The sequence below is a fragment of the Myxocyprinus asiaticus genome, chromosome 42 (assembly GCF_019703515.2).
Source record: "Myxocyprinus asiaticus isolate MX2 ecotype Aquarium Trade chromosome 42, UBuf_Myxa_2, whole genome shotgun sequence".
Taxonomy (NCBI): domain Eukaryota; kingdom Metazoa; phylum Chordata; class Actinopteri; order Cypriniformes; family Catostomidae; genus Myxocyprinus; species Myxocyprinus asiaticus.
The window spans coordinates 32,825,729-32,838,353 of record NC_059385.1 but is presented as its reverse complement, the minus strand read 5'-3'; the positions used below and the strand labels follow the sequence as shown (position 1 = coordinate 32,838,353).

General features: G+C 35.7%; 1 protein-coding gene across 3 annotated transcripts in view; it reads left to right on the top strand.

The window, feature by feature from the left end:
- The window catches only part of LOC127432345 (tyrosine-protein kinase SYK-like), a 66,268-nt gene extending 56,700 nt beyond the window's left edge, over positions 1 to 9,568 (top strand). For all 3 annotated transcript variants that reach the window (XM_051683294.1, XM_051683292.1, XM_051683293.1), the window contains 2 exons: positions 5,842 to 5,954; positions 6,478 to 9,568. In XM_051683294.1, the coding sequence (XP_051539254.1) occupies positions 5,842 to 5,954; positions 6,478 to 6,550 (186 nt within the window). In that variant the 3' untranslated portion in view covers positions 6,551 to 9,568. The remainder of the gene's footprint in view (positions 1 to 5,841; positions 5,955 to 6,477) is intronic.
- Positions 9,569 to 12,625: the final 3,057 nt, after the last annotated feature.

Here is a 12,625-nt window from a genome sequence, read left to right as displayed (position 1 = left end):
TTCACAAATTTAGAAATCCCGGCCGGACGCTTTTTTAAGGTCCGAAAAAGAGGACATGTCTGGGGAAAAAAGAGGACGTATCATCACCCTAACTCCCAAGGATGGCAAAAAGCATATTTATCCATTGACAGCCATTCAAAAGTAGCCGTGTTTTCTGACAAAATATGTCAGTTGAGTGGGGAAAAAGTGCAGTTCCCCTCTGGCTAAACAACATGAATATAATGCCAATTTTTGTGTAATTCAAGTCATGGTTTAAATTAGTAAATTGAGTAGATGTTGGTGGCCAATGTTTCAACTAAAAGATTTTGTATGAACTGTAAGAATGATTAAATGTCTTTTAAAGTCCATCTTTAATTAACTGTGGAAGTGCACATTGTCCTTTTGTTATTTGATCGATGAAATATTTAGATGGCATTAATTTATTGTCTACATATTCCATTTTAAGAGCGTGTAGTCCATCCTATGACCAAGATGATGCAGGCAGAGGTCAGTGAGGTGCATTGCGGTCAGGGTGGAAGCTTGTTGCAATTTATTTCGTTGAAGTCCAAGGTTCAGGCAGTGGCCAGTGAATTATGTCAGTCTTATGGTCAGAGTTGGCAGCAGTTCATCCTCTGTGATGTCCATAGTAGGGTTGCAATGGTATGAGATTTTCAGGGTACGATAACTGACTCAGAAAATATCACTGTTTCACGGTATACGGTAATTACACTATTATTATCAGTTAAAATGAACCTTAAAGGAGTGAAAACAGAAAGGTGTTTTTTTTTTTTTTTTTGGTTGAACAAATGCTTTATTATAATTGAAACATTTTTTTTATTTTTTTTATTTTAGTATGTGTACATTTTGTTTTACATTTTGAAAATAAAATAAATAGAATAAATAAGATAACTAACAGAATTATAAACATGATAAAAACAATAGCTTGTTATATAACTAAAGCATGTTAGTTTACATGTTAAATTAACTACTAAATGAAAAATAACATCAGCTGTGTGAGCTTTTAAATTAATGTCCTATGATTATTAACAATTAACATATACTGTAGGTGCGTGACAGCGCAGCCAAACTGCTCCTGTCTGTACCTTTTAACTCAGTGGTTCTCAACTGGTTTTGCTTAAGGACCCAGATTTTACATTGGAAATCAAGTGGCGACACACCATAGTAAAAACGTAAACTGTATTTAATGTATCCTGGGTCGCATTTCATTATGTTGCAAAGTTTTATTTTGTTCATGGTTTTCAAGTACAAGGACATGAATCAAGTGACATTATTTTTGTTGTTGATGTCAACAACAAAATCTACAGGAAGTTTTCTCTCCCCCCTTTTAAATATGTAATAGCATATTTACTTACATGAGCCCATTATTATCCCGTTTGTTTCTTAATTTCAAACATAATTCAAACAGAACATTAATATTACACAGGAGGAAAGGCTCATTACCATGGTTAGGTCAGTGTAGCTAGTCTTAAATAATAATAACAAATTATAGCATTTATGAAAAAATAAGTACTAGCTGAATCACATCTTGAAACTTTAACTACAACTGCCACTGTTGATATAAAATAAGGTCTAATGGATTCTACCTTTAGATTAATTCATATGAAACTATAACATTTTGTCAAAATATAAGTTACTTTTTCTCATGTAAAATCGTGAAACAATTTTGTAAAGGTGATGTATAATGAAGAAAAACAAATTAGGGCATAGCACAGTGTTGTTCTTTTCCTCCACAGTGCTGTTTGGCATGTCAGGGCTGCCTACTGTTTGAGAGGTTTGACTTGACTTCCTCCATAACGCTTTAAACTAGAAAAGTCTCGCTAAAATTGAAATTGGTCACATCAGTTTTGAGGTCTGTGCTCTGCAATATTGAGGGAAGCCCGGTTGTTGCACACGCGCGCCAGAGAGAAGAGCAGATCATGATCACGAGCTGGTTCCGTTACACGTGCGAAAGTGCAGATGAGAAGCCTTTAGCTGATTGAGATATTATCATTAAATCTGCCTCGGCAGTCCTAAATAGGCTATCACTTGGGCGGCCGCCGAAATGTCCACGACCCAGTCCGAATAGACCTGCGACCCTCCAGTTGAGAAACACTGCTTTAACTCACACACACACACACACACACACACTCACACACACACACACACACACACACACACACACACTCACTTATGTCAGACTCCCTCGCCTCGCTTCTCTCTGACATTTTCTCCAATGTGCGTGTCTGTATGTGGCACAAGTTGACGAGTCTGACAGGCTGTCAAGGAGGAAAGGAGATGTACACGCGCAGGAGAGATTCTCCGTCCAGTTGCATTTTTTTCCCCCCTCAATACCGTAGATAAGCAAATGTACATGGTATGAAAACCGTACATTTTCATACCGTGGTATACCGGGAAACCGGTATACCGCTGCAGCCCTAGTCCATAGTAGTAGACTAAAGCGATGTCAGGCTGGCACAGGACATAGTTAGTAGTCATCACTCAGTGACACAGCAGTGGGAGTGGGACATCAGGCAGAACTGGAACTTTGGGATATGTATCATATGTGTACATGTAGTCTGGCTGAAGAGATGAGTCTTAAGTCTAGACTTATACTGAGAGAGTGTGTTTGAGTCCTGAACAGTGCTAGGAAGACTATTCCATCATTTAGGATCCAAATAAGAAAAGGATTTACCTCCTTTTGTGGATTTTGATATTCTAGGAATTATTACATGATGAAATTTTGCGATCATAGTGAACATAATGGATTATAGCGTGATAAGTTCACTTAGTCACTGAAGGGCTAGGCCATTCATAGCTTTGTAAGTAATTTACAGAATTTTTAAATTAATACGAAACTTAACAGTAGCCAGTGTACTGACTGTAAAATGGGGCTGATATGATCACATTTCTTGGTTCTAGTAAGCACTGTAGCTGGTGCATTTTGAACCAATTGAAGCTTATTTATTGAACCTGCATGATATCCTCCCAGTATTGCATTCCTTTAATAGTCCTGAGGTCATGAAAGCATTAATTAATTTTTCATCATCAAAAACAGAGCATGTGTCGTAACTTAGCAATATTTCAAAAGGTGAAAAAATGTTGTTCTACAAACATTGGAAATTTGATTTTCAAAGGACAGAATGCTATCAAATATAACACTCAAGTTCTTTACTGTAGAAGACGATGTATAAGTACATCCACTGTGAGTCAAATTATATTCTAGAAGCTTATTTTTTAGAGGTTTTTGGTCCAATAACTAAAACTCTTTTCCAGAAGTAAATAGAAGGAATTTTCTAGCCAACCAATCTTTGATATCATAGATAAACTCTGCTAACTTGGAGAATTGGGATACTTCAGGTTTCAAGGAAATATAAAGTTGGGTATTGTCAGTGTAACAGTGAAAACTAATTCCATTGTTCCTGAGAATGTCTCCCAGGGGAAGCATATATTAGGAGAAAAGCAGAGGCCCTAAAACTGATCCTTGTGGCACTCCATACTTAAACCTTAATTTGATCTGACAGTTCCTTGTTTACACAGGCAAAGTGGTAGCTGTCAGATGAATAGGACCTGAACTAAGCTAATGCCTGTCAACAAATGCCAACATAATTCTCAAGCCTATCCAAGAGAATGTTGTTATCTATGGTGTCGAAGGCAGCACTAAGATCTAAAAACACTAGATGAGAAATGCAGCCGCGGTCAGATGATCAGAGCAAGTCATTTTTAACTTTTTAAGTGCAGTCTCTGTACTATAATGAGGCCTAAATGAAATTCTTCACATATACATATTCTCTGTAAAAACATAGTTGGGAGGAAACTACCTTTTCTATTATTTTAGACATCAAGCAGTGGTTTCTTGATCAGGGGTCTAATAGGGGCCAGCTTAAAGTTTATTGGGACATGCCCAAAAGATAGCGAGGAGTTAATCATATTGAGAAGAGGTTCTGAGCTTAGCTTTTAGGTCATCTATATTTTAGTGTACTTCTAAATGTTAACAAAATTTGTTTTCAGAACATAAGCATTCAAAATCTGCAGTCTCTCTAAAAAGTCCCAGGCAAAACCATAACGTCACAAAGAGCCTGAAGAACTTTGTCCAATCAAATACTTGCTAGAATGAAAACACTCTCTCCCCCTACATCTGTTTAGTGCACATGACTGTGTGCTCACCTGCACTGATGATGCCTACACGGGGAACTTCAAAGGGATCACAATCTCTGCTGTAGGGTTGTTCCAAACAGAATTTCCAATAAGACTCAAAGTGAGTTCTGAATGACCGTTATCACCTTTCAGCCCTCTGAACCTCTCACAGTGGATGGTAATTGTCTTTGAAGGGAATAGGACATTAGGATGATCACTGCTAAATAGAACATGCCAATGTGGGATATGGAATTTATTCATATGTTTAATGCAGGCGTTTTTCTGAAGTTTCTTGGGATGTAAGCACAAGTATTCTTTATTCTGTACGTTTAAGTGTTTGTTTTGTGGTTCAAAACATTGATATATTGTGATCTTTTACTTGTTTGTTTCTCATTCATCTGTATTGGACTTGCAAAACAGCTCCAACCTCGTTGTACGCAAAGACCGTGATGCGGTGTTTGTTTGGTTATATACAGGGTTGGGGAGTAACAGAATACATGTAACGGGATTACATATTTAAAATACAAAATATAAGTAACTGTATTCCACTACAGTTACAATTTAAATAATTGGTAATTAGAATACAGTTATATTCAAAAAGTATTTTGATTACTGAAGAGATTACTTTGCATTTTATTGTCATTTGTTTCATTTAATATTTAGTCCTTTTCAGATGGAAAAATGTATACATATAAATGATGCAATCCAAAGTGCATTTGAACAGCGGTGAAACACTTTCTTATGTGTTACATTCATACGAGCAGACAGAGAAGTACGTTTGAAGTTTGGAGCAGAAAATATAGAAATAAACGTTGTGTAAATCGTCAGCTTTACACTAAGCTAAAATGCTATTTCATGCCATTTTACATGCACGTTACCAGGCACAATCACATTTTTTTTATCAAGAAAATTCACAATGGATCATTTCTTTTTTCTAGTAAGTCCTTTGATATTAGGGCAAAAATCTTATTCTTGATGATTTTTGTATTGTTTTCCTGTAAAAATATCTAAAAATTCTTAAAACAAGATCAATTTGATTTATCTTATTTTAGAAACACTGAATAAGATATTTAGGTTTTTCAGAGAATGTATTTTTAATGTGTATTTTGTCTTACTGTACTGGCAGAGTTTTTATAGTCAAAACAAGTGAAAAAAATCGACCAGTGCTTAAGTAATCCAGAGAATTTAGAATACGTTACTGACCTTGAGTAGTCTAACGGAATATGTTACAAATTAAATTTTACAGCATGTATTCTGTAATCTGTAGTGGAATACATTTCAAAAGAAACCCTCCCAACCCTGGTTATGTAGTAACGTGGTCCGTTAGATCATCATCTGGTTCAAGTCAGTGGAAAAACTGTCGGACTCATCATTGAGATTGTTTCTCAGTTTCCCCGGCTGAACACTGGCACAAGCATGAGAAGCATGTGTGTGTGGCTTTGCCCTGGGCTGCAATGTGGTGGGAGTTGACCAACTGGAGAGAATAGGTGTTTCAGGGTCACTCATATGTGGAAACATTTTCAAGCTGTAAATTCATACAGTATTGTACCAATAAACATCAACAAAATAATAAAAATAAATAAATACAATTGAAAATCAGGCTGAATTCTTGTTTCAGTTTCTTAAAAATATTGATAATATGAATGTTGATACTGTATGTTCATAATATTGCTCATGTTTATTCCAAATCTGAAGGATGTTGTCTGATGTAATGGTTTGTTTGTGAAGGGTATGAAGGGAAATGATGTGATTCAGATGATTGAGAGTGGAGATAGGATGGCTCCCCCACCCAACTGTCCAATGGAGATGTACGACCTCATGAAGAAATGCTGGACGTACAAGTAAGTAAACAGACACTATTTTATGCACATTCATAAAGCATGTTCAGTTAAAAGATATAAATGATTAAAAAATGTCTGTCTTAAATGTACGGTAGCAGCAGCAGCATTTATTTATTAAGGGATAATGTAAGTCAGCTATAATCGCAAGTAAACCCCCCTGATGCAAAGCGGAAGATTCTTGTAACCCCTTGAAAGGGTTTTATTTGTGATAATGAATGTCTGACTGTACATTATACCTCTTACCAAATAAACAAATGCATGGAAATGAAAGTCTGATTTGAGTTGAAATGATTTTGTTATCTATTATTTACCAACAAAAGAAAGAAAGCACAGAGTGATATAAGAGGCATGCAATAAATGGTTAAAAATCAGTTTTGTCAGACAGTTGTGACAGTGTCATAATACTTTGCTCAACCAATCACAATCATATATTCCAGAGAGCTGTGAAGTAATGTGCTATAAAAAAGTTTGTTGGTTCAGTGCCTTGGAAAATGATCAATTGTTCAATGTACTTTCTCTACAGGGCAGATGAAAGACCTGGATTTTCTGTAGTTGAACCCAGATTGCGACATTACTATTATGACATATCTCAATGATGACCTTTCCCTAAGGACATGCAAAATAATGCGATACAGTATTTGAAAACAGACAGTTAAAAGGATAGTCCCCAAAACTGAAAATTCTGCCATCATTAACACACCCTCATGTTGTGCCAAACCAGTATGACTTTCTGAATGTTAGCCTGAGACATAATTCCCTTTCATTGTATTGGAAAAACAATTAAAGTGAATGGTGACTGCAGGAACTAAAATGGTTCAAGGAATGAAAATTAACACAATTTTTAGCAGAATGTAACTGAAAACCGGAACAAAGTGATTTCCCCCCGTCCCCACTGGAATCTACACCACTGGTGACAGAAGCAAGTAATTGTCACGTATTGGCTACAGTGAAGGTCATACGAATTCATACGAGTGCAGTCATTACAGTCTTATGAATCCTTACGAGTTCGCTGAGAGAGTGTGTTGACTTGTGTTCTTCAGAAGAAAATAAGTCATATGGCTGTGGAACAACATAAGGTTGAGTAAATGATGAGAGATTTATTTGGGGGTGAACTATACCTTCAAGGTATGTGTATAAGTGGTATAAGTATATTTAATAATAATGACTTGGTAGTAATAATTTAAGAAAATTAATGTGTGTAAAACCCAGTAATTAGATCATGGACATCCTTTCATGTTTAATTGATAAAATCAATAATTTGTATATCTGAAATACCAAGCTCTGTTTGTTTGTAATATTTTTGATTGAACCTGAACTTGGCAATAGAATCCATGATATGCAAGAACAGTTGCACAAAAAAAAGTACTAAATTGCTGATTTTTTTTTTCTTACTAAATGCAAGTTAAGAACATCAATATTTGAAGCAGAGTTAGTGTTTCTTATTAAGATGTCACAGCAATCCCAATTAACAGAACAAGAACCACAAGAATCCAAAATTAACTTTTTGCCACACCTACCAACTGCAAGTGAATTATGTGAATCAGTGCAAAGAAATTTATTAGAAAATCTCAGATATTTCTTACCAGTCATGAAACTGTATTTTGAATCCTTTGTATGAAAATATAGGCTATATTTTTAGCCCTAGAACTTGTGATGTAATTTTGTTCATGTATTCGCTTACGTGTCACCACATGGAGTTCAGGAGACAGGCCAGAAAAAAAAAAACGTTAGGCATCATAGATGGCAACTTCTGATAGTAAATAGGTACAAGTTGTTAGAAGCGAGTGGCACAAATGTTTTTAAGTTCTTTATTTGATGGTTTGTATGTTTTTGATTTAAATTGCTTGCATCAAATTGCATTTAACATCAGCGAGGGGTCCAATTATCATTCCTACAATTCATTTTAAAACATGCATTAAAGGAATGTTCCGGGTTCAATACAAGTTAAGCTCACAGCGTTTGTGGCATAATATTGATTACCACAAAAATTTATTTCGACTCGTTCCTCCTTTAAAAAAAAAAGCATAAATCGAGGTTACAGTGAGACACTTACAATGGAAGTGAATGGGGGCCAATTTTTGAACTTTAAAATACTCACTGCTTCAAAAGTATAGCCACAAGACATAAAGGATATGCGTGTAAACATTATTTTAGTGTGATAAAATCACTTACAAACCTTTTCTGTGTAAAGTTATAAACAATTTTACAACTTCGTGACCATGATGATGTCATGTCAACTAGGGCTGTCTCTTTCGATTATTTTGGTAATCAAGTAATCGAATCGACAGTTTTTCTGACAATTAATCGAGAAATCGGAAAAATTGTTTAATAACTCAGATTGCATAAAGTTGTCAAGGTGAAGTCACGTTTGGCTAAAATGCATTAATTAGCCATAATTTTAATGTATTTTACAATTGAATAACAACAACAAAACAATTGTGCAAACAATATCTAAAGCCAACAGACACCCAAAGCAGATCTATAATATAAAAATATGTGTATTCAAGCTGAGAGAGAATGGCTTCTCCAGGTGTGCTCAACTTTTTAAATGCAAGGTGTACATTTTTTCTTTAACTAGTTCAACACGATCTACCCATTTTAGTTTAGATCTCAAATTGAGTTTTACCTGTAATAATTGCCATAAACTATAAAATATTTATCGGAAGTGGGGCATTGCAATCTATTTTTTAAACAGTCATTACGAAATCTAATTTACATGAGGAGAAATATTGCATTACGTTCAAATTATAATTAATTTACACAGAACAGAACTCAAAGATAATTTGCTGAAAATAACCTTGTTAGATTGTCTGGATTCAGTCAGATTTATTGAACAGAATGTGTTTGTGCATCCGTAAAATGTGTAATTTTAATTAAGTCCGACGGACATCTTTTTCGTGACATTATTTTATGTTGCTTCATAAAAGCCTAAATTGCAAAACTGTTGTGTATGTAGCAAATTAGCTTAAAAAGGGAATTATTTATAATTAATTATAACTGGTTATAATCAATAATAAATATTTAGATTAGATCTTAGAATTAACTGTAGCAGAATCGATATTACAATTATTTGATCTGTCCGTCCACCGAGCAGACAATATAATTATTCATCAACTCTAGGAAGATTACTTTCCTGGCCAAGGAACAATAGCCTTCCTACTTATACAGTGCTAGCAGTAGTTTAGCATGTAGCAAGGAGCAACATTCAGTGACACTGAATTGTGAGCGGAACACAGAGACAATCAATTGTGAATATAAGGGATTTAATAAATGAAACTATAACTAACATACAAACAAACTAAGCAAAACATACATATATAGAATGAAGGAAAGTAAGGAAAGGAGAGAGAAGAGCAAAGAATGGCAGTATTTCACATCAATTAACCACAACCTAAATGAGGATCATCAGAGGCACAATTCACCTTAAAAGGGGTTCAAACTTAAACGCGCATCTAATCAGTTGTAAATGGTTACTTGCATTGGTTTGTTGCTGAATAAGAGTCTTGATGCGGTAGACGAGGTTCTCGACGATTTCTTTAGGAGTGAGTTGAAGAAGTCCACAGCAAATCCACAAAGTTACTTGAAGGTAAACACTGCCAGAAGGTTAAACTCAAGAGGAGAGTTTTGGAGTGTGTTGGTCTCAAGAAGAAGAGTTTTGAGCGATGATTAGTCTGCGTTCTGGAGTTTTAATAGTTCATTGCCGCACCCACTTTGTGGGTGGAGTGGCCAATCAGAGGCATGCATTTTGAGCGGGAGAGACATCCTTTGTCTCCGTTTAAGGCCCATTCGCATTTTATTGCTGATCTGGACCGCTAGTGCAGCTTTTAATTCAAAACATAGTAAGAATTGTTTGATGCATTTCACGATCACATGGTGTACATTATTGTGTGAGAAATAAAGAGAAGATCATTTTGATACCAAGAAGGTAACCTCCAGACGATATTAACGCAGAGATACACTCATACACTTGAATATAGGCATTTAACATCTAACTAATACAAGTAAAGGGTTTTAACTAAGTTAATATAATAGGGGAATATACATACGACACATGCATATAGCAGATACATTTATAACTGCTTACTATGGCCTAAATAGAGAAAATGTCTTTAGGTGTGTGTGTGACGTGTATTGGAATTACTGGAGACAGACAACTGCTCTGGTGCCTGGCACGGGGGTCACCCCCCTTTCTGTGGAATGTGTTTGAAGCTTGATGGAGACACTCCAGAGGCGACCTGTTTTAGCATCCTTTTGATAATGATAAAGACCATCTGCAATTTAGCACCCATATAAATGTAAACGCGGAGGCCAGGTCAGTAATTTATATGCAAATGTCAAAAGGCTAAAAGGTTTTTTTTTTAAACAAAGTGTAATTAGCCATCACTGATCTTACACAGACGTTACATGTAGATAAATAGGTATAGATTGCATTCCAATATGTTTCTTTGCTGAGTTCAGCGTGTCCCACACGTCGATGAAGGGCTCAACTTTTCTCGCGCATCTGGACACGCAGCTCCGCAGTCGCATGCAGATGAGCTTACCATGAAAACTGGATGCCATCTTTTCAAGTGCTGTTGCACTGCTGAAGTGATGTTTTTTTAGGTCCTGCAATGTTCTTCAAATCTAAAGTGAAGCGCTGTCACACAGCTGACACCTCGTCGTTATGTATTCGCACCCTCGTCTGTGGACTGTGTCACTTCCTCCTTATTTTTGATTTGTCGATACAGCAATTTTTTTTAACCAATGAATTTTTTTTTAATCGAGTAATTGTGAAAGCCCTAATGTCAACAAACCCTAAAATGACAATTTAAACATCTTTAAAGCACAAATAATACACACGTTTTAACAGAAGAATTAAGTGCTTTAAGCTTCACATTGCTGTTAAAACCCTCCAAAAATTGGCCACATTCACTTTCGTTTGTCCCCATTCACTTCCATTATAAGTGCCTCACTGTAACCATGATTTTTGCTTCTTTAAAGAAAAGGAGTAACGAGTTGAAATTAATTTTCGTGGTAATTAACATTCCACAAATGCCGTCGATTGAGCTTAACTTGTACTGAACCCGGAACATTCCTTTAAGCTGCAGTTTCTTATAAAGATACCATCTATAGGCAAATAGGTTTTATTTACTCGTCAAAATCAATTATAATTCACATTTTAGCATTTGGAGAGTGTTTTAGGACCCAGTTGACCACAGTGACATGCCAGATTGGCCTACATTCTCATTCTTGTGAGTTTTGTACGCATTTCCTGGATTTTTGTCATATCTAAATGTCACCACTAATAAGACATCTCAACGTACAAGTATTCATATACAGGTTAAAAACAGGCTGTTTTAATACCACATTCATTTTGTTTATGGTCATAGCGTTTACCTCACACCATTGAAATACAATAGAAGCATAAATTTAGTATTTCATCTCTGACAGAGTGATCCAGTCAAGCTCACTAAAATGTGGCACCTGTATTCATGTACTATTGGTTTTTCCATGTTTTTCTGTTCAACGGTAATCCATTGTATTCATTGTGATGTAACAGCTTCATTCAGCTGTTCCAGACTGCTCGAGCTGCATAATTCAACTGCATGGCATGACACATCACAATCCTGCTCTTCCTCTGTTTAATGATATTGATAAATAATGTTGCATATCTGGAACTTGTATGATGTATGACTGTATTATGATTGCCCAATCATGCTTTAAAAAATATAAATTAACCAATTTAAACAAAAATGGGATAGCTTTTTTTGTTTTTTTGGCACAGTTAAAATTCAGATCAAATGTGTTTGTATAACCCTTTTCACAATATACATCGTTCCAAAGCAACTTTACAAAAAATTGTGAAAACACCTCTAGTAGTGAACAAGCCAAAGGGGTGGGGTTTGCAGATTGGCCGAGGCTGGATCTGGAGAATGAAATTTTTTTATTCTAATAAATAAAAGAAACATAAAAGCCACTGATCTCACAGTGAAATCAGAAACATTAGGTTGACTTTTCTTTATCTAAAATTGGTCTGTGCTTACCCTCCCAGAGCACCAAGACATTGTCTATTAAACACATCAACAAATTCTAAATGTTCCTTAGCTTGACATAAAGCTGGCAATCTGGACTAAACAGCACCAATTTATGCAGGCCAAATTGTTTTATTTTTTTATTAACCTTTTTTTGATTCCATACACAAAAACCAATAAACACAACATAAAATATGGAATCAGTTATATAAATTAAAACCTACTCACATCACTTGAAAAACTTTTTATTAAAGGGTCAAAATTAACTCTGACTAAATCACATAATTTTGCTGGAAATAAAATGTCCAAATACTTAATGCCCTGTTTGGGCCATTGAATGTCACCCGGTTGAAAAGCCGTTACTGGGCAATATGCTGTCAGAGCCAAAGCTTCGGATTTAGACCAATTAACTCTGTATCCCGAAAATTTAGAAAAGGAATTAATAATTCTGTGGAGGCAAGGCATAGATCTAGTGGGGTCGGAGACGAATAATAAAATATTATCTGCGTAAAGTAAAAGCTTATACGCCATGCCTCCCGCCGTCACCCCTGAAAAATCATCCTCCTTTCTTGTCGCGGCTGCTAATGGTTCCAGGGCAAGACAGAATAATAATGGGGAAACAGGGCAACCCTGCCAAGTGCCCCCATTCAGAGTAAAATA